General features: G+C 36.7%; 1 protein-coding gene across 1 annotated transcript in view; it reads left to right on the top strand.

Moving 5' to 3' along the window:
• LOC145243901 (uncharacterized) overlaps positions 1-23,372 on the top strand; it is a 35,886-nt gene that overhangs the window by 11,185 nt on the left and 1,329 nt on the right. Inside the window, exons 2-3 of the mRNA XM_080107007.1 lie at positions 13,812-13,972; positions 22,778-23,004. Coding sequence (XP_079963133.1) covers positions 13,812-13,972; positions 22,778-23,004 — 388 coding nt within the window. The remainder of the gene's footprint in view (positions 1-13,811; positions 13,973-22,777; positions 23,005-23,372) is intronic.

The raw sequence follows: 23,372 nt of genomic DNA, 5'->3' as shown, positions 1-23,372 counted from the left end.
GATTTTTACAGCTGGTGAATTTCAAAAATGCAATCTGGACATAAGGACACTTTAAAAGAACGATATGCATCTGGCATCAATTAAAATGAATGGCTCTCGTTTTGGGGAGGCCTCAAGTTTTGACAAGCTTCTAGGCTTGACCTTTACTCCTGATCTTAAATGGAATACGTACATCATATCTGTTGCCAAGGCCGCTAGAAAAATGGTCGGATCCTTCTATCGATCCAGTAGATATCTCACTGCTGATGCAATTCTATATCTATATAAGAGCCAGATACGTCCAAGGATGGAATACTGTTGCCACATATGGGCAGGAGCTGCTAGAAAAGACTTGTCCTGCCTTGATAGGGTTCAAAATAGACTTCGTGGCCCGGTGGGAGATGTCCTTTTCTCTTCGCTGCAACCTCTATCTCACAGAAGAGATGTTGCGAGTTTGTCTCTGCTTTATCGTTATTTTCATGGAAAGTGTTCGACTGAGCTTCAATCTATGGTCCCCCCTCGCCAAACTTTCACAAGAAACACTAGACTAGCTGAAAACATTATCAATAATTTTCCCCACTCTTTATCTGTGCCTAAACCTAAACATAGATTCCATGATCAAAACTTCTTTCTTAGAACTGCACGCCTGTGGAATTGTCTTCCGTTTTCCTGCTTTCCAGGTGTCTATAATATGGTTGTCTTCAAGTCCAACGTGAACAAGTTTCTGATGAGCCGTTCCACTTAAGTTAACAAATTTACAGAACTTCCATTACTATCGATTACTATATTGTCCTTTTGACTACTCTACACTCTTCAACCCTTATCCTTGAGTGGCCTATCGGCCTTGATAAGTGGTGACGCCTATGTAAAAAAAATATGCAATACAATTCTGTTTTAAACTTGGAAGAAATCCCACAGAAACGTATGGAATGATTCTGACTGTTTTTGGACCATCTTGCATGAATCGAGCATCAGTTTTTGAGTGGCATAAGAGATCCAAGGAAGACAGGGAGTTTGTGAAGGATGATACAAGGTATGGGAGGAATAAGGAATTCGGAACACCAGAGTTGATTGGCCAAATAAAGAATTTCATGGATAAGTACAGTCATGTGTCTATAGAGAAAATAAGTTCACAGTTTGATGTCAGTATGGGAACTGTACTCACAATTATTTGCGAGGAACTGAAGATGCGGAAGATTTGTATGAAGTTTGTCCCAAGGGTGCTTCATTCTTGTCACAGACTATTTGATCAAGATAGGCATCAAGACAGTTTCTCACCCTCCCTATAGTCCAGACCTCGCGCCCTCTGTTTTTTTGGTTATTTTCTAAGCTCAAGGAAAACGTTTAAAGGCTATCGTTATGAGACAATTGAGGAGATGAGAGAGGCTGTGACGAGGATCATTGACATGCTCACGCAAGAGAATTTACATGGGGCCTTCCAGAATTGTTAGAATAGTACCATTTATCATAAATTAAAATATCATATTTAAGCGTATTTTTCGACCGGGCAACTTTGCTAATTTATATATAAATTGTAGTTCCTGTTTATTTCTTTGTTCACAAACCCCGACTAAAGTTTTAAAGATAGATCTCATAAGCATATCTGTTCTGAAGTTACCTTACTCAGATTGCTTAAATAAGGAATACAACATTATAGTGTGGTCTCTGTCCGCGCTTGACAACCATTGAAATAACTATGAGGTTCACTTTATTTTAATTTATTGATAACTCAATCATTGTTCATGTCTGCTCATAATTTAACAGAAACTGAAATATATTACAAATGAAAAAATATATACATAAAAACGTTATCAACATTTCAGGAATGAACAACAACAAATAATAGTTAACTAATAAAATGTCCTTTTACAAAAGCAATATGCATATATCAGGAGTTTCATTGGATGTCTGACTGGCTCGAGAGGCCAAACGCAGGCTAAAGGCGTTTCCATGAATAGTGGCGATAGAGAGCCGCTCACTAAAGCCAAAGTAATTTACGATGTTCTCAGAGCAACGGCTGGGTTCTCAACAGTGGATGGCGGCAAGGTTGCTGTTAATCTAAATGCAAATTTATCAAAAAAAAAAAAAATGGAAAAGTAGTCTGGCACTAGCTTACATCATGAAAATTGATGTTTCAGATGTGTCCTGAATGTGTCTCGAATTACAAAATCCTACTTGTTCAGGTCGACAGGAAACAATTTGCACTATGGAAAGAGAATGAATATTTCGAGATGCATTAACAGTTGCTCAAGAGGAAAATTGTCGGATGCTTATCAATAAGTAGGAGCCAGGATGATATCGTGGACAATTTTGTGAACTTTTTTACGATTTTTACTTTGATCGCTAGTTTGAATATTGAGGAGTCGAAGATTTTAAGTTCGTGACGATTAACGGACGTTACCCCTAAAACCCTCGGCTGATCTCCGAGATGGTCGCCCTGAATGATTCTGCCGAATAGTTCATATTGATGACGTTGAACTTATCAGGATTGACTTGAAAACCGATTGCAGCAAAGAATGGAATATTTCCAGAAAATTTCTGAACAGCCGCTCAACTGTCTCCAAATGTTGCATCGTCGAGATATAAGATGTTTAAACCCGTAGTCATTGAACAGGTGATATCGTTGATTTCCAGGGAAATCGGACCACTCTGCTGTATACCGCATTGTTGTACGAGGGTTTGGTCGTCTATAACCAGGGTGCTATACGACATAGGCAGTGTAGGCCAAAGAGTAAAATGCAGGTCTCGTCAAATGGAGTTAAAAGCATTTTTCACGTTCAATTTAACGAGCAAACGGTGCTGCTGCCATTTACTGTTTGTACAGGATGGACACCCTAACATCATGCGCTGCAACTTTGCCTCCACGGAGGATTATGACGAAGCCTGTGTGTGAATCACTGGCATTATGATCTCTTTGGAAATAGCGGTGAAGAATGTTACCTACGGTGATTAATCATAGTCCGCCATTCTTCTTTGTGCAATCAGATTCTTTTATGGAAATCAGTCAAGGCAAGGTATGAAGCCACTTGATTCAAGCAGGTAACAAGAACGAAAGATAATTATCGCAAAGATAGGAGATGCCTCTTATAACCCGACAAGGTTATATGGTCTGAAGGGTTACTGCTTTTAACCAAGGTTAGCTCAGTATATGAGTTCGTGTTAGGCGTTTCCGATTACGGAACGCACCAAAAAAGTTCAACAGTTATTCTGGTCATTATGGACAACTCTCACAGGACGACAGTTATGCATGATCGTCCACATGGAGACAAGGTTTTCGAGGGTTTCTGGTTATCCGTTTCAATAAAATGAAAGAGAGGGAGAGACTCCAGAGAGCATGATCGATTAGTATCAATAAGCAATCACTGATGATAACCTGTAAGAGAACTCCTAGTGAGTAAATAATAATAATAATAATAATAATAATAATAATAATAATAATAATAATAATAATAATAATGTAGTGTCGGTATCGATTGACACCACACCAAATAGTCGAGAAGAATCGAGGAGGATGGAAAGATCAAGGAGAAAAAGCATTAAACAGATCTGCATTAGATATGTGCGAAGGGAGCTATAACCTTAAGGAGCTTTTGCCCCCCTTTAAAAAATCTAAAGAAGTTGAAATCCCTGAATACGTCAAATACGTACAAAAGAAAACTGTTTTTTTTTTTTTTTTTTTTTTTTTTTTTACAAAGGCATCACCACATTATCAAGGCCCAGAAGCCACTCAAGGATAAGGGTTAAAGAGTGTACAGTAGAAATTGGTCAATATAGTAATCATTAGTAATGAAAATTTGGTAAATTTAATAACTTATATGGAACGGCTCATCAAGAACTTATTTACTTTAGACTTGAACACATCCATATTGTAGTCAGCCGGAAAATTTAAAATAAGCTCACAAAACTGAAGGTTTGGGGTTTAAAAAAGTATTAATGTTGTGTAGTTAAGCCTCATTAGATATTACGTGCATGACGTTCGGCATTGCCCGGTCGTAAAATACGTTTAAATATGATATTTTGATGAATGCAGATTTCGTATTTATTATTATATAATATTGGACCCAATACATAGTAATGATTTAAAAAGTTAAAAAAAAACAAACCTGTAGCTTACGATTTATGTTTTCCTCTGTCGTTAATGACTGAACTATGAAGACATGTTTGGTGCAAGGATTAAAATTAAAACATGAACCAATAGCTACTACGTTATGCATGCATATTAATAATGCCGGTGTTCGACCTTCATCTCGCAAATTTCATTTTTTTTTTAATTTTCACACTTTTGTACCGATTTTCTCGGGCTAAATCCCAAATATAAAGTTTCGCATGGGTTCAAATACCTTATAGATGAAGTTTCATGTCTGTAGACACAAACCTCTAGGAGGAGTTTGGTAGGCAAAACTTTTAAACAAAATATATACGCATACATAAATATATATGGAAAAAGGTTTGTGTTTGCTATAACTTTTTACGCAAATATTACACAAGTATGAATCATGTATAATATCTGCATGAATATAATTACACGTATAAGTAAACTAAAGAAGGATAGGGAATTAATTTCAATGAATGTTTAAAAGAATATGCAAATTAGCTAGATCTTTTGCTTGTAAATGCAATTCCACGACCTATATATAAGAAAGTTGTATTTTCTTTTTAAATAAATAGAAAAGAGGCTTGCCTTACGTCCCCAAGTACGAAAGGGCGAATGCGGTATTATGGTGAAAGAAGATTCTAGCTAAGAGAAACATTTGTTTAGCTCTAGAGTGACAAGGATGACCAACGACCCCCCCTTCCCCCCCCTTTGGAGTTGGCCTTGTGCCTAAGTTTTTTGTTCATGTTCTTTTTTTTGCCTGAATAAAAGATTTAATATCTCAAAGTGTAGTGTCTGTTCCGGCAGACACTGCAAGAAAAGACCATATGTGGGGTTGCCCCCACATATAAAACTTTGGTCAATGTAGGGGCAACCCTTCATACCAATTATCACTACCCAGCTCCCCTACTCCTCGGGGAGTTGATTACCATTTTCCCTTCACTCCTCACATTAAAATCGGCCTTGTGCCTAATTTGCTCGGTGGGGGAGCAAATAAATACTTTGCCTTTTTCTGTTGCTCTTGGCCTTCGGGCTGGGATCAAAGTGTAGTATCTGTTTTTGTTTAGTTCTAGAGTGACAAGGATGACCAACGACCCCCATCTGCACCCCTTTTGAGTTGGCCTTGTGCCTAGGTTTTTTGTTCATGTTCTTTTTTTGCCTGAATAAAAGATTTAATATCTCAAAGTGTAGTATCTGTTCCGGCAGATGCTGCAAGCAAAGATCATTGCCCTTGTGGCCATCTTCTTGTCCATGTAAGGGCAACCCTACAGGGGTCAGCTGGCAAATCACTATCCAGCTCCCATTTCCCACCTCTCGGGAGCTGGTCCCCTTTTCCTTTCCCCCTCCCCTTCTCTCTCCACATTAAAAAACGGCCTTGTGCCTAATTTGCTCAGTGGGGAAGCAAATAAATACAACCCAACATATAAGACCTTGGTCAATGTAGGGGCAACCCTTCATACCAATTGTCACTATCCAGTCCCCCTACTCCCCGGGGAGCTGGGCCCCATTTTTCCTTCACTCCTCACATTAAAAATCGGCCCCGTGTCTAATTTGCTCGGTGGGGGAGCAAATGAATACTTCTTGGTCTTCAGGCTGTGATCAAAGCAGACGATGGGCAGACGATAACGAGAAAAAGTCAATGTGTAATGCGTATGTGTGCTGATTAAAGTCTGCGTGCGTATGCATATAACAGTGTGTGAGTGAGTTGAAAATTGTAACAGACAATGAGCGACATATAATATTAATGTCAGCACTGTCTTTGATTTTCTTATCTCAAATATTTATTGAAAGAAAAACCTAGCCTGATCTGGCGTTGAGATGGATCCAAACGGGCCATTTCGAATAAATTAAGAGAATCCTTTGATTGGTCAAAAATATTATAATTTGTTTTTATTAATTCAGGTGGATGCATGCGCGAATCCGGTTGTGCAGAAACGAGTTTAAATACTTTCATTTTGGACACCGAAGGGTAAACTTCGCCTACAGGTTGAGTATTTCTGTTTCCCTCGGCGAACCCTTTATAAGAAAACTGATAAATATGATCTTATTTTTCTGTACAATAATCCGTTTTTTCCATCTCACGGGCCAATGCTCGAACGTTCTGTTCGAGTGTAAAAAGAAATTTGCAACAATCGCGAACGTTTTCGACTTCCATGAGTCGTCTTCAGGTGAGTGATGAATTAAAAAAAATGGGTTGAGTGAATTTATTGGAAAAATCTATTCAATGGTCATTCCTGCAAGATTTTGAGTTCCTAAATATTCGAGAGTCGTTCCAAAAGTAAAGCCTACTAATTTTTTAAAACCCAAAATGTCGAAGAGCTACGAAGACAGGAGTGGTACCATTAAAACGATCGACCTTTTAGACTCCAGAATTTATTTTTCTACATAATCACCACCGTTTGCATTTTTGCCATAAATTCAATGACGGATCTCTGCTTCTGACGTACGCCTATGACAGTGGATGATTTCTTAGAGTCTCACGCCGTCAATATTGTTGTGTAGCAGGGGTATCATATTAAGAGATGATGCGGAGAGTTCATATTGAGAGAAGATGACGGGGAGTTCATATTGAGGCACATATATAACGCGACTCATGTAATACAGACATAACGATAGTGATGATGAGGGAGAGAAGACACACACACACACACACACACACACACACACACACACACACACACACACACACACACACATATATATATATATATATATATATATATATATATATATATATATTACAGTTCTGGGATGCTTGGGATTTCATATAGATACTGAATGGAGATGTATACAAGTTCTTAACACAGAGGAGGGAGACATTTCTTGTGATAGAGGAAATGGGACACATAACACTTGGAAGGGGTTACACAAGAGTTCGTTATAATTGATGATAAACATAATTATCTTTCGTTCGTGATGAAGGATGACGCAAGACAACAGTTACAACATAATGATGATTCCTTTATTCATTTGATCGGCCGATCGATGACGTCAGGAATTCACTTGTATCTACATGTTTAATCTTCTACCCTTTCGCTTCCTATAGATTAACTGACCACTGACTGCCAATTGACTGACTCTCAACTCTCTCTGACTGACTGGTTAAAATCCGAACCCAAGGAACTACATGGAGAATTGTCCTTTGTCTATGACGTCAGAAGTGTGTTTTTCAAACGTGACTAATTTCACGTGGATGTTCGTCCAAACATACTTCTACAAACAAAAGAATCCTCTCCTAACCTATTTTTTAACCTAACCTATTTTTTTTAACAATATATTTTTAATTTGCATTGTCCATTCTTTTAACTGACATTTTAATATTCGGATTTCTAAAAGAATTAACAATAGACTTAATTTCTAACATTCCTTTGTCTACAGGGTTCGAGTCTCGGCTTATCCTAATCTCATTTTCACTTATCTAGTATTCTTCTTATTTACATGGGAAGGGTACAGCCCTTCCCTGTAACAATATCGGTAACCGAGAGATGGAACTTTCAGGTCAGGAATGCATACGTTCAGTCATGATAACAATGTATTTTGTAATCCCTTATGATTCATTCGAGCGGAATTAAAAAATTAAGAACGCCACTCGTAGATAGCAGAGAGAGAGAGAGAGAGAGAGAGAGAGAGGGCGAGAGAAACAGTTAGTATAGTTTACTATAGTGTCAGTGCGTAAAACTCCACAGTTGGTTGGGTTGAAACTAGACATAGCTTTTCCATAATCTGAGACTTTATCCACTGGGGCAATCACGCACCCCAACTACTTATTCCTACAACGATGGTCGATTCTATCGTGTTGGAAATACGTCATAATGAAATGTCAACAATTGCCTTCTCTCTTTTCCCAAATCTCTTTGTTCTAAATCTGTCAAACCTTTGATAAATCATTCCACTTTTCGGCCTTGGAAAACTTCTAAAACAAAAACATCGTTCACAGCTCTATTCACACGAAAAACATGATCAGTAAGTACGTAGCCTTAAAAATAATAAAAACGGATGTATATATACACACATACATATACTGGATATTTTAGCGCGTTAAAACCGGACAAAACTTATAGCCCACTGACTTAAAATGGCTACTTTACTCCAAATTGACGACTTAGTTATAACGTTTAAATTCGTGTCCAACTTAGCATTAAATACTAATTCCTATTAATCCATATTAATCCCTAACTCTACATCGAACAGATACCATAATATATAATTTGTTGCACCTTATCATAACAAAGGTTCGTACAAAATTTCAACCAGATCGGCTCAGTAGTTTTGTGAAAAAAGTCGAATAGACAAACTAGGAGAAATATAATATAGACTGTCGAGAAACAGACGAAGAATACAAATAAAAGAAAATCCTGCGTTGTTTGGATTATTAGTCTTATACTGTTTCAGCCGCTGTAACCTCTGATCTTCTTAAGGTGTGTCTTGCTGAAATCTGAAATCTTCGGGGAATTTTGAATAGCATTACCTAAATACTAAGGAGAGTGTTCCCTTTACGAGGGTTATTCCCAATATGGAGGTGCCTATATTTACAAAATATAATTAGCCATTGCACACACACACGCACGCGCACACACACACACACACACACACACACACACACACACACACATATATATATATATATATATATATATATATATATATATATATATATAGTAATTTAAGTAAAATTTACATTCAAGAGAATTCACTTCAATATTCAGCGTTTCATCCACTCTAGGATTCGTCAGGCTTATGCGCATAAGCCTGACGAATCCAAGAGTGGATGAAACGCCGAATATTCAGTGTAGCTTAATCGCCATATATATTTTATAAATTACTAACTAGCTCTACCTACGTATTGAGCACTTTTGAAGTAAATACTTAAAATTTACGCATAAATCTATACTTTCATATATTAATTTTATGTGAGTAAATGAAGTAGTTATATATATATATATATATATATATATATATATATATATATATATATAAAGAGAGAGAATAAAATAGAGAAAGAGAGAGACAACGTGGAAAATCTTTGCCATCCGTTTTTAGCCAGAAATTTGGCTGTTATGGGGTCAAAGTTCAATAAAACTTTACCAAACTCCTCCGACAATTTTTAAATTTTAGATATAGGATCCTTGGACAGGGATCTAAATTAATAACTTGATTGGAGCCCAAAACAATAAATGTTAAGGGGCAATAATAGAGGTCAAATTAAAAAAAAATTGACTGCTTTTTTTTCTTTTTTCTTTTTTTTTTTTTTTTGCTCAACATACATCTCAAAACACCCGGGCAACGCCGGGCTGAAATGCTAGCATATCTATCTATCTATCTATCTATCTATCTATCTATAAAAGTGAACGTGTCTGTGTATGTGTGTGTCTGTGTGCCTCTGTGTCTGTGTGTGTACATTTCCCTACGCAGTAACTTTGTCAATTTTAAGTCTACAGACTCGAAATTTGATATATAGGGTACTGAGATTTGGGAAAATCTTTGTGATCGGTTTTCGGCCAGAAATTTAGCTGTCAAGTGGTCAAAGTTCAACGATTTGACCTTTGAGAACTACCAAACTCCTCCGACAATTTTTGGGTCTATCTATTTTAGATATAGGTTCCTTGGACATGGATCTAACTTAATAACGTGATTTGGGTCCAAAACAATAAATGTTAAGGGGTCATAATAGGGGTCAATGTTAAAAAAAAATTGACCTCTGCGGTCTCTTCCAAATTACTGGTTTAAACATTTGAAATTTTACATAAAGTATATTCAGAGATAGGGCAAGATTTTTCATCAGTTTGGATCGATAATTTTTAGTTACGAATATATAAATATATGTACGTATTATGTTTGCATATCTGCGTAAAACTTTTGAGAGAAGCAACGGATTTTACCGAGATCAGTATCGATTTAAAGTTAGACCTTTCATACGACAAATATCGAAAAATTGGCTAAAAACATTAATATCTTCACCTTCAATAAGGCACTTTTCTACAGGGGGGGTCGCTTTTTTCGCTGATATTTTTGCAAGTTATCCTCTCCTTAAGATTGTCTAGCCTTAATTTAAACATAACTCACTTCAGGTGGTCGAAACCGCAAAGACGTAAGGTTTTTTCCCCCTTCTTTTCCCCCTTCGTGGTATGGGTTCGAGCCTGCCTTCCTACTATCACTTTTTTTTTTGCTCAAAATACACATCCAAACACCCGGGCAACGCCGGGCTGAGATGCTAGTATATATATAAAAGTGAACGTCTTTGTGTGTGTATCTGTGTATCGATTTGACCTTTGATAACTCTACCAAACTCCTCCGACAATTTTCGGTCTAAACACTTGAAATTTTAGATATAGGTTCATTGGACATGGATCTAACTTAATAAAGGGATTTGAGACACAAACAATAAACGTAAAGGGGTCATAATAGGGATCAAAGTGAAAAAATGTTGACCTCTGCTGTCTCTACGAAATTACTCGGACAAATTCTGGTCTAAACATTTGAAATTTGACATAAAGGCTATTCAGAGATAGGGCAAGCTTTTTAATCGGTTTGATTCAAAAATTTCTAATTACAAATATATAAATGTATGTATGTATGTATGTATGTTTGTATGTATGCCTGCGTAAAACTTCCGACGGAAGCGACGGATTTTTACAAGATCAGTATCATTTTGAAGTTCGACCTTTCAGACGACAAATATCGAAAAATAGGCTAAAATCATTAATATCTTCACCTTCAACTGGGCACTTTTCTACAGGGGGGAGGGGCTTTTTTCGCCGATATTTTCGAAAGTCATCATCTCCTTTCGATTGTCTAGCCTTAGTTTAAGCCTACGTCACTTCCGGTTTGGCGGTGGTCGTAACAGCAAAGACGTCACGATTTTTTCCCCGTACTTTTCCTCCTTTGCGGTACGGGATCAAGCCTGCCTTCCTACTACCACTTTATATATATATATATATATATATATATATATATATATATATATATATATATATATATATATCAAAATCATGTAAAAAAATCATCAAAATTGGAACATAATGTCAGTTATTTTCCCCCCAAAACATCGAAGAATATTTATTGATGGCATCGGTTATTTTGTGATGAATTTTAAGCGAACAGATTATCGTTATGGTCTTTCAATTTACTGCATAACTGTTTCATGCCTTTACAATAGTCATGATGCGATGTTTTACTTTGAACTTTATGACACGTCCCTGTGCAGATAACGAGACCTGATATCAATAAAAATTCATATCGTCCAAGAAAAGGGGGTCAAAAAGGAATGGATGCACCTCGTGAAAATTCAGACACCTCCGATTTTTGTGAAATTTAACAATATCCATTAGCCGTCAATAGTCCTCGAATTTAAGTTTCTGTGAAGTATTTAAAAATGTTTTTAGGGGGCATAATACAGGGATCATACACAAAATTGCTGTTTATGTTGGAATTTTAGAACGCGCGTAAACAATTATTTCATAAATCATAAAATATTTTCCTAGCATCTATAATATATATATATATATATATATATATATATATATATATATATATATATATATATATATATATATATATATATATATTCCTGTCTGTGTCTCCGTTGCAATATATTTTTTCCATTTGGCGGGTCAATTTTCGAACGTTCTGTTCGAGTGTAAAAAGAAATTTGCCATAGTCGCGTTGTTTTCGACTTTCATGAGCCGTCTTCAGGCGAGTGATTAATTAAAAAAAATTGCGGCTAGTGAATTTATTGAAAAAGTCGATTAAAATAATTTAAAATCGTTAAAAGCACTGAAGCGTGTCCTCCCATATTGACCCTGATTTATGGTTGGCTTGTTTATTGTTCGCGACTTTAGGGAATTTCTTTTTATATTCGAGCTGAACGTTCGAGCATTGGCCCGCCAAGATGGATGGAAAGAGAAACGAACAGGAATTATCCCTGCTGTTCAATGAAACATGCATAAAAAATGATGCCCAAATATATATATATATATATATATATATACATATATATATATATATATATATTGGCTGAAGAGAGCTTGATAAGGATACCTTAAACAGTCCTTATTATCGGGCTTGAAACCGACGGTACCAATGATCTGTTTCATCTAACAACTTTCTGTGCACAAAATATAAATACGCTCTTACATTTCGGATTTTCCTTTTAATTGAGCACTCTGCTGGATTTCTTTTTCCAAAAAAACTAATCATAATCACCCCACCAGGAATTTACGGTAAATACCAATAGCCTAGTGGTTGAGCACTATCGGGAAAGAACACCACAAAACAGGAAGCAAAGATCACCTTCTTTAAAATAACCGGAGATGGAAAAATATACTTTAAATTACTCTACTAAAAATATACCAGAGACAAATATTGGCTGAAGAGAGTTTGATAAGGATACCTTAAACGGTCCTTATTATCGGGCTTGAAACCGACGGTACCAATGATTTGTCTCATCTAACAACTTTCTGTACACAATATATATATATATATATATATATATATATATATATATATATATATATATGGTTGGTTGGTTGTTTTGTTTTACGGCATATCAACCCTTTTCAGGTTATTTAATGCCGAATCTGGTGATTTTTAAGAACGATTTTTTAATATCGTATATTTGTTTTTTAAGTGGTATTCTATTTAACCCATAGTTGGGACCCTAACAGGTGCTACCACTCCGGGTCAGAGTGGACCTGGGAGCAATGGCAATTAAAGGGTGGCTCCATACTCCCTAAGGCCTGCAAGCTGGGGCCATCACCATCGGATATAGTTTAAGGTCATATCCAGGACCATATATATATATATATATATATATATATATATATATATATATATATATATATATATATATATATATATATATATATATATATATATATACTAAATACACGCAGGAAGCTTTATTCCAAAGTTTATAATGATCGTTTAATTTATTTATACGAGTAAACAAAATAAGAAAATGAATTTAAAAAAAAATGCACGTTTATTTAGAATTAAGATAAAAAACTAATATAACATTATTATTAACATGAAGTTCGGTGCTTATTGAGATAGAGACGACGGATCGATTTTTTAATTTTAAGCAAAAACAATATTATATACTTAATTGTTATGTCGAAAATAGTAATATATTCAAAAATAACGAAAATTCATCGAGTAGAAAGTTATTTATAGTTAAAAGTAATTTTTTAAATAGAAATCGAGGACAATTGCATTTTTCGTAAATGTTTTAAATTAGTCAGCGAAGAGTTCACACACAGGGGGCATAACTCGGAACGCATATTTTAGATTACATCGTAATAGCGTTGATTTTTTTAACCCTGTATCGATAAACTTTTCTTTTTTTTTTTTTTTTCCTAAAAACAGAGTAGCAGTTGTTCTACTCGGTGAGGTTCTACAAGCTAGCTACTTTGACGTTCGTATTAATAGAGTTAAAAACATTACCACAATAAAATAATTATAGTTTTACATAGAAGTATGGTTTACGCCGTGTTTCAAACATGAATTCAAACGTAAGCAGTAACAATAAAAACAAAAACATTATCAATAGCGTTGAAACTTATTTTAATATTCCAAAGCAATTTGTTTTGTTTCAACTACGTATTGGCGTTTAAAAAAACATATACTAGAATTTGGCTAATTAAAAACAACTTATTAAGACGACGCTAATAATTCGACATTTTGAATATATTTCGTTTTTAAATTTCTTTAAAATCAACACTGATTTGTTTATTCTTTTCAGATGTTCTCAGTGTATGCCTCCAGCAAAGTAATTCTGGCGATTGTAGCTTTTATACGTGCCTTGAAAACCGCTTCCCGTGTGAACGAGATGGCTACGCCCTTCGCTTTGGTCGCTACTACTGCCAACGTATTCGAAATAATATTAACAGCCTCAACCCCAGCGTAAGCAACACCGGGTTTACCGTTATTTTGATTAATCAATTTATAACTGTTTTTCTTTTTCTTTTTCTTTTTTTAATATTAAATGCGATCAACAATTTAATCCAATCATCATCATCATTATCATCCCTTCTTTCTATTTCGTCTAAGTCAGGCGACAAGATTTTAGTAGGTTTATAGCGCTGCTCTTGACTACATGTAGTGTATTTAGAAAGTGTCTTTGGAAAGTGCCAAGAACAACGCTAACAATGAATAAATATATAGTTAAACTGGTAAATGAAAAGATGAATAAAAACATGAATGGGTCACCAGTAAGCAAGTGCTAATGCAACAACGAAATTTGGGAAATGAGATAAGAAAACGTGAATTAATGAAGAAAATATATGATGATTCGTATTATTTGGATTCTTCGCTTGGTGACAATCAATAGTATAGAATTTAACACGATATGAGAACCGTTAAATATAAGCAATAGAGATTATATACAGTAATATGTAAACAATAACAATAATATGTCATCATCATCATCATCATCATCATCATCATCATCATCATCATCATGCAGTCTGTCAATCTTGACGATGACTAGTTGGGGCCTCAGTGCTTTATCCCTCGGTGTTGGCGTAGTCTCACTCCATCACCACAGGACTTTCCACCTTGGCTCCAAACTTACTTGTGCAGTTTAGGTGCAGTATCTGTTGCGCATCAGATAGACACCCTCTGAACCTCCAATGCTCATGTCCAGTAGAGCAAACCCGCGACGACTGGCAGCAAAGGAGGCCGCAGTTTCTGACAGAAAGTTATCTCAGTGAGGTAAACTGTCACCCTATCATGTCTGCTACTACGTCTTTTCTTTCTAAATGAGGTTCCATAGCCTTTTAAGAACAAAACTGCAAGGCAGCAGTAGGATTTGAAGTCAGAGTTCCCATCTCTCAGTCTTTTGTGTGATAAGGCCCACAAGACAGTGGTGTTTGATTTTGGGGTTGGTTCCTCTAGTCTCCGCCCAACCAAGGATATCCACAAGACAGTGGGGTAGTTGGCAGTTTGCCAGGGCATGTCCACACATCGGTGGGCCATAACGCACTGCATCTGGGATCCCCTACTAGTCTGAGATCTCCTACGAGTTTAGCCTGGGGCAGCAAGGTACCCAGTTACCGTGTGTGGTCAACGTGGAGGCACTGTAGGAGTCGGGATGATGGAGAGGCTATGTACTGACAGGAAAGACATGTATAGCTTCTACCTTTTCACCACGAGGTTAGCAAGCGATGTTAGCTGGAAGCGAGAAGGCATGCAAACATGAACTTAACACTAACTTATAACTAACACACTAGACGCATCACATCCCCCCGCCGTATTAAGAACCAAAGGCACATATGTATGTATGTATGTATGTATGTATGTATGTATGTATGTATGTATGTATGTATCTATGTATGTATGTACACCAAGTTAAAGGTATTCAGAAGATAAAACTCATGAATTAAAACGAGGTTACTTAGAGTGCTCAATAAAAAGAGCAAAATATATTTTTATTTATATAGACAAATATTACTACTATGAAATATTTGTCCATATAAATAAAAATATTACACACATACTCATATATATATATATATATATGATTGTTGAGTTGGATTAAATCCGACGATATGAAATAAAATGGAGTTGGAAGGACCTGGATACTCAACGTTTCGCCCGATTTATGCGGGCTTCTTCAAGAGGGATGGGCTTGAAGAAGCCCGCATAAATCGGGCGAAACGTTGAGTATCCAGGTCCTTCCAACTCCATTTTATTTCATATATATATATATATATATATATATATATATATATATAGTAAGAATAATTAATAATAAATAATATTACATTGTCACGACTATGTAATATTTGTTTATATATATATATATATATATATATAAAATGTGCTTTATTTACAGAAAGTTTAAATAAGATAAGTCATCGGTGTCGTCGGTTTCAAACCTGATAATTGGGGACCGTTTTAGATACACATATAAAGCTCTCTTCAGCCGATACTGAATCCATACATATATATATATATATATATATATATATATATATATATATATATATATATATATATATATATAGTAAAAATAATTCGTAATAAATAATATTTACAACTAGAAATAAAATAGTTTTAAGGCTCCTAAATTTGTCCAAATTCCGAGTTCGACAGAAACATTCTCGAATTCGACAAGATACACCTGAAGAAGGTCGGAGAGTACATCGACCGAAACGTTGTGAAAATGACACTCAAGATGAGAACAGTAGTTCGAAGAATACAAATAATACGAAAAATATATTTATATATTGACAATTTTACAGAAATATAAAATATACTATGAAAGAGAAGTTTTAAAGTTCATGGCTAGGGAAGTTAAGTTCGTTTCAAAGTTCCGTTGTGTGTGTGTGTGTGTGTGTGTGTGTGTGTGTGTGTGTGTGTGTGTGTGTGTGTGTGTGTGTGTGTGTGTGTGTGTGTGTGTTAGAGAGTTCAGCTTTGTGATGGTATGTGTTCACTGGCTTAAAGGATTTCAGCGACCCTCGTTCAGTTTTCTGTGAAAGGCATTTGAAGCTGTTTAGCATTCGTTCGAATCGCATCGAGATGCGATTCGATGCGATTCGATGAAAAAATCCAACGATGAAAAAACTGACGAGAAAACAAGAAGGAAGAGCAAGTCGAACGAATAAAGACAGAAAAGGGGTCGTTGACTTATGCTTGTTCGTTTCGTCTCGGACATCGATTTCTAATCTACCACAGGTTTTTCGTTGATCAATTCTGAATGAAGTGTGTTTGTATAAATAGTTTGCCGTGAATAAACGTCGACATGAGATGTATCCCTGTGGTGCAGAGTCAGTGGCGTACTAGCGCAGTGTTGGTGTAATGGTTTCAGACATGCAAATATAGCGGGTGTCATCCAATTATATTAAAACTACCACAACTTTTCATTTTATTTATCAGTACTAGAATTTCTACTTGGATATAAGCGATATAAAATCATAGATTTGGCCTAGGACATCACTAAACCTCTGCACGCTGTTGGGTAGTGTCGATATGAAATTATCACTAATGAGATATTACTGTAGGGTAACGCTAAAAAAGGGGTCACTATGCTGTAAAACAAGATATTACAACAGTAAATTACTAAGATTTCGTTGCATCGTCGAGTGGAAAGCAATACAGATATAAAATATAGAATAGATTTATTCCGTTACATACAATTAGTTATTTTCGCAACGTTTAGACCGATGTATCTACCGACCTTCTTTAAAAACTTGTTTTCGAACTAAATTTGAAGGTTTAATTCTTACAAAAGATTATATTAACTACTAATAAAATAAGTTGACTTAAAACTCTATCCGGTCATAACTGACGGAACGAGAACAATCTACCGCATTGGATAAAATACAAGGTTAAATTAAAAATTGTGCATTGATTCCCAAGTTTGACATAAACATTCCCGAGTTCAAAAAAGATGCACGTGAAAAAGATCGGAGGTTACATCGGTCGAAAAGAGGTGAGAATCAAGTCTAAGATGAAAATAATAGGCTAAGTAATGCAAACTGGTTTATAAAGCATCGTGGAACTATCATGGCCTAAAGAGAATATCTTGATGTGGTTGCACCGATAGAGACATCCTGGGGTGGAATCTTATCTTCCTGACACAGTGACACAAAATAGTAGGGCACAATAGTCACATCCCTATTTGGCGAATGACTTGAGCTAACATTGTCTTTAGATCCTAAGAGCGTGTGCTTTGCTGCCTGGATAGTTAATTATCTTGAATTCGGAAGGAGAACCATAGCAGTTAAAAAATTGACATTTGATATAAAAGTGAACGCAGCATTTTATATAATAATAATAATATTCATTTTTATCACTGCATTTGAAAAATTACAGAACTCGAATCATCAGTGCTGGGAAAAATGCATTTTCTCTTGCGGGGAGTGAGATTTGGTTTGTCCGCGCTTAGGGCGTTTCTGGAATGACTGTTATGTCCTGGGTGCAGCACATTGCACTGAAGTTGGTAAACGATAGGCACTTCGCTTACATTAAAGAGTTGATATAACGTCTGTTACGTTTGCTTGATGAGTCTTCTCTGAATTCTCGGCGACATTACTGCAGGATTTTCTTCATAGAATTAATTCTATCCAGAGAAATATCTTGGCTTGGACCGTTGTGCTCGAATTGAACGCTTGTACGTATTGTGATCATAAACAAACTATTAATATTTTTTATAAAAATGCATTCTTTTATTTTAACATTTAAGAAGCATTTTAAGAACTCAAGAGCTGGAGCATTGATCTGATCTTTTTCAAATCGGCTGCCTTCGCTTTTTGTCGACAAACTGCTAGCCTGAGTCAAACGAAGAGTTGCTGTATTCGCCATGTTTTCCATAACACTTTTTAAAAAATTATTCTTGACTCCTCCCCCCACACAATCACCGAAGTTAAGCAACGTTGAGCCTGGCCAGTACCAGATGGGTGACCATTTGGGGAGGCTAGGCGCTGTATGTACCTTCTGGGAATGTTGGGCGTGGGGCCAGCACCCTCACCCTGTAAAAATAATTCCTCGCTACAAAAGCATCTACAAAAGTTGTAGATGGCCTATGCCCCTCCCCCAGGGGCTCACGGCTATGGATGGATGGATGGATGACCCCCCCCCTCCGAAAATAAGGAAAGTCGGGTAGAAGTATTTTAGATGTGGGGAGCTCCAGCTCCCCGAAAAGTGCTTTTTATCATTGTGCCTCAGTATTTATAGATTTTCAACTACTGCCTTTATTTCGTATGACGACAAAATGGAGATTCTAACAAAAGAAAGACAGGAACAACAAAAGAACAGAGATATAGAGAACAAAAAGTTTTTATTTTTCATCCATCAACTCTGCATGCACCGTGCTGCTAACGGCTCTCAGGCTTCAGGCGATTTGACCCGTTTCTTTGGTATCGAACGACGCCAAATCTGACGACAAAGATGAGTAAAAATTTGTTTGAGAAAAAAGAGAAAGTCCCCTTTTCGTTTAAAAATTGTTATTTTCCATTTGCCCTAAGCCCGGTTCGTGGTTACGCCAAAGTGTAGCGAACTTTCATTGCATTGTGCCATACTGTAAAATAGAAATGCCAACCAATATATCGATCGTTTCCAAACAGTATTACGTTTCTGTCTTAAATATTTAAAAAAAAAAAATGGTCAACAGGTCGTAAAAGAGACAAAGTTCAATCCAATTAGGAAAGATCACATATTTTTTTTAAATTTGTTTTCTTTATTGATCCCAAACGGGTTGATATTGAATTGTACAATTGAGGACCCTACTTCTTTTATGACCAATCTCTGTTCATCATGTCAGTGCAAAAATTTCTGCCAATTTAAAATTTCGTCTTGAAAAGCAGAAACTGTGTTTTTGAAAATATTTATTCATAACAATAACATCATTTGCTCCTTAGAACTTGATTTCATCTGTTAACGATCTTATATAACTAAATCTGTATGATTTGAGGTGAAATATGAATAAACTCATGTTCAATCTACTCGTGATGTAAAGCTAAGACCATTTAAACAAATTTTAATCTTAAAAATAAGTGATAATCCGAGGAGGCTAGGTCAAGAAAACATGCAGAATGAGACAAGATTTTCCAATCAAATTCATGTAGGAGACCTTTGGTCAGTAATGCCGTCTGAAGACAAGTATTATCATTATAGACGATGATTTCCTTTCTCATGACTAAAATACATCGTCTTCGAGTCAACACGGATGAGAATATTACAATTACAATTAAATGATGTTCAATAATCTGAGAGAAAAAGTTATAAATTAATCGCGATGATACGTTTATGTGATAAAAGTATAAAATAAGTTATAATGGTTTAGAATGATCCTTTTTTTTTCATAGGCATCACCTTTTATCAAGGCCAGGAGGCCACACGAGGATATAGTAGAAATTGGACAATATAGTAATCGTTAGTAATGGTAATTCGGTAAATTTCTTAACAAGTGGAACGGCTCATCAAGAATTTGTTTACGTTAGACTTGAAGAGATATTGTAGTCAGCTGGAAAGCAGGATAATGAAAGACAATTCCACAGGCGTGCAGTTCTAAGAAAGAAGCTTTGTTCATGGAATCTACGTTTAGGATTAGGCACAGATAAAGAGGGGGGGAGGAATTATTGATAGTGTTTTCAGCTAGACGTGTGTTTCTTGTGAAAGTTTGGCGAGGGGGGACCATAGACTGAAGCTCAGTCGAACACTTTCCATGAAAATAACGATACAGCAGAGACAACATCTCTTCTGTGAGATAGAGGTTGCAGGGAAGAGAAAAGGGCATCTCCTACGAAGTCTATTTTGAACTCTATCAAGACAGGACGTCCTTTCTAGCAGCTCCTGCCCAGATGTGGTAACAGTATTCCATCCTTGGACGTACCTGGCTCTTATATAGATAGAGAATTGCATCAGCAGTGAGATATCTACCGGATCGATAGAAAGATCCCGCCATTTTTTCAGCGGCCTTGGCAACAGATTTGATGTACGTGTTCCATTTAAGATCAGGAGTAACGGTCAAGCCCAGAAGTTTGTCAAAGCTTGAGGGCCCCTGAAGACGAGAGCCATTCATTTTAATTGATGCCAGATGTGGATCAGAGTGTTGATGATGTAAAGAGAGAAGCTTGATTTTAGATGCATTAAAAGTAACCAGCCACTCCTTTCCCCATTGTACCACGTGCTCAAGATCAGAGGAGAGAGAATCGGAAAGAACTTGGTCGTTTACTGTTTTAGATGTGCTACCATAAATGGTAGTGTCATAAGCATAAATGTCTACAAATGATGTAAGGGTGTGATTTGGAAGATCATTAATGTAGATCAGGAAAAGAGTTGGGCCCAGGATGGACCCCTGAGGGACTCCAGCATTAATACTGTGAGCTTCTGATTTTTGCCCCTCAACTACTACTCTTATGCACCTATCAGAAAAAAAATGATTTAATAATTGAGAAGACATTTCCAGCTATACAATAGCTAGAGATCTTGTGAAGTAAACCTTTATGCCATACCCTATCAAAGGCCTTAGATATATCAAGAGCAATTGCCCTAGAAAGGTTGCCTCCGTCGAGAGATTCGCTAATCCTATGAGATATAACTGTAAGCACATTTGTTGTAGATCTAGCAGAACGGAAACCATATTGTGTGTCACTAAGAAGGTTATTTTTGCTGAGATGGTCGATTACTTCTGTATTTAATACAGATTCCAGCAACTTACTCATGACGCACAGGAGACTTATTGGCCTGTACTGAGAGGGGGATGAGCGATCACCTGAATTCTTAAATACAAGGCATACTGATGAGATTTTCCAGAATGATGGGAAGCAATTCTCCTTAAGACAACGTTTAAACAGTTTTGTAAGTATGGGCGCTAGTTCTGGTTGAAGTTTTTTTAGTACTATAATTGGAATACCGTCGAGGCCAGTTGCTTTACTGGAAACAAGGTTTTTGATTAGCTTGGCAACATCACGTACATATATGTGCATATCACATAGCGTGTTTTATGATACAGGAGGAAATATTGGGGATTGGCGGCCTTGGTCGCAAAGGGTAGAATTAGCTGCAAAGTTCTTGACAAAGAGTTTGGCTTTGTCTGATGCTGACGAGATTACCTCAGGTCCATTGATGATAGTTGGGATAGAGCACACGCTTCTGTTCAGGATTCTGTTTGCTATTTGCTAAAACTGGTGGGAACCAAGCCGCTGCTCAGCTACTTTGGACTTGACGGACTGAACATACAACTCTCTTGCATTCTTTACTACTTTCTTACAATGGTTGCTGGCAGTCCTGAAAGCGGCTTTAGTTTCCATACATCTATTACGTTGAAAGCAGTGGAAAAAGTGATTTCTGTGCGCAATGGTAGCAGCACATTCTGGAGAGAACCATGGCTGGCTGTTAGGTGTTTGCTGGAACTATTGCGAGGGTATGAAACGGACTATATCTACAAGTAACCATTCCGCCAGGTCTGATACTATAGAGGACACATCCTTTTTAAACATGGAACGCAGAGGTAGATCCGATATAAATGTACGGAAGCTATCCCAGTCAGCCTTAGTGTATCGATATACTGTACGATGGAAAGGTACGTCTGGGGACTTATTACATTTCATTTTTATCTTAATTGATACAACAGAGTGGTTGGAAGATCCACTTACACAAGCAACGGCGCCTTTGTCTGGTGATGGAATCAAGAAAGGAAAGATAAAAGAAAAACTTTCATCAATAGAATATTTATTAATATACATATGACATTAATTTGCATATGAGGACAATGACTGCTGTGGAAAGCAATGAAGGGGGAAGCACAGATCATTCCTTTTTTGTGCAGGTGTGTGAGAGAGAGAGAGAGAGAGAGAGAGAGAGAGAGAGAGAGAGAGAGCGAGCGGTCGATGAGGATTATAGTTGAAGTCGGGAGTTGGCAAAAAGGGATTTGGACGAATATTTATTATTATTATCATCATCATCATCATCATAATCATTATTATTATTATTAGTAGTAGTAGTAGTAGTAGTAGTAGCAGTAGTAGTAGTAGTTTCATTCAAAAAAGAAAAGAGGCAAAAGAATAAAAATTCACTCGTTTTATTTTATCCTTACCCCCCCCCCACACACACACACGCGCTGTTGTCGACAGTTGTCAAACTGCAGGTGATTTGTTTTTCGATTCTTTGTATCAAACGATCCAAATTATTGAATTCAAATCTGACGGCAGGAGTTATAGTGAATTGTTTTTGCTTAATTTTTTTTTTTTTTACTTTTTTCAGGGAAGAATCTGGGCTAATGCTACCCTGAAATGCCAGACGAAGGCTTTGAGTTCCGTGTACCAAGCACCAGCTCAATCATGTAAAGCGATTTACAACGCTGGATTTGATGCCATGCACCAATGCTTCATTGAGAACAAGTTTTGCGACATAAACTGGGACAACCGTGACGCAATCTGGGAAATATTCGATGCCACCGACCTTAATCCAAGTTCCACTGCTGCCCGCAAGTAAGTTTATTCTTCTACCTGAAGTATTCATCCCTTACAAGCGAATTGTCACTAAAAAACAAGTGGCTATTGCGAATTGGGAGCCAGCTTCATAGAAGCACCGTAAGGGGAAGTTGTACTGACAGAGGTCAGTTCACATAACATTTGCATTTATGTATGTTAGTAGAATCGGGAAACAGGTAGCGGCGAGGAAATTCCAAAGACTAAAAGTTCGCGGAAAGAAACTGTTAGATTAGAAAACCTTCCAGCAGCTGGGTATTTTACAGTAAAGAGGTGGGAATTTGCTGATTGTCAGATTTGTCGGCGCTATTTCGCCAGCAAGTTTGTCAAAACACATGTCATTCAAGCACAGGGATGCAGCATTGTAG

This window comes from Euprymna scolopes, chromosome 22 (assembly GCF_053919585.1).
Source record: "Euprymna scolopes isolate OS-2025 chromosome 22, ASM5391958v1, whole genome shotgun sequence".
Taxonomy (NCBI): Eukaryota; Metazoa; Mollusca; class Cephalopoda; order Sepiida; family Sepiolidae; genus Euprymna; species Euprymna scolopes.
This window is presented reverse-complemented; position numbering and strand designations above follow the sequence as displayed.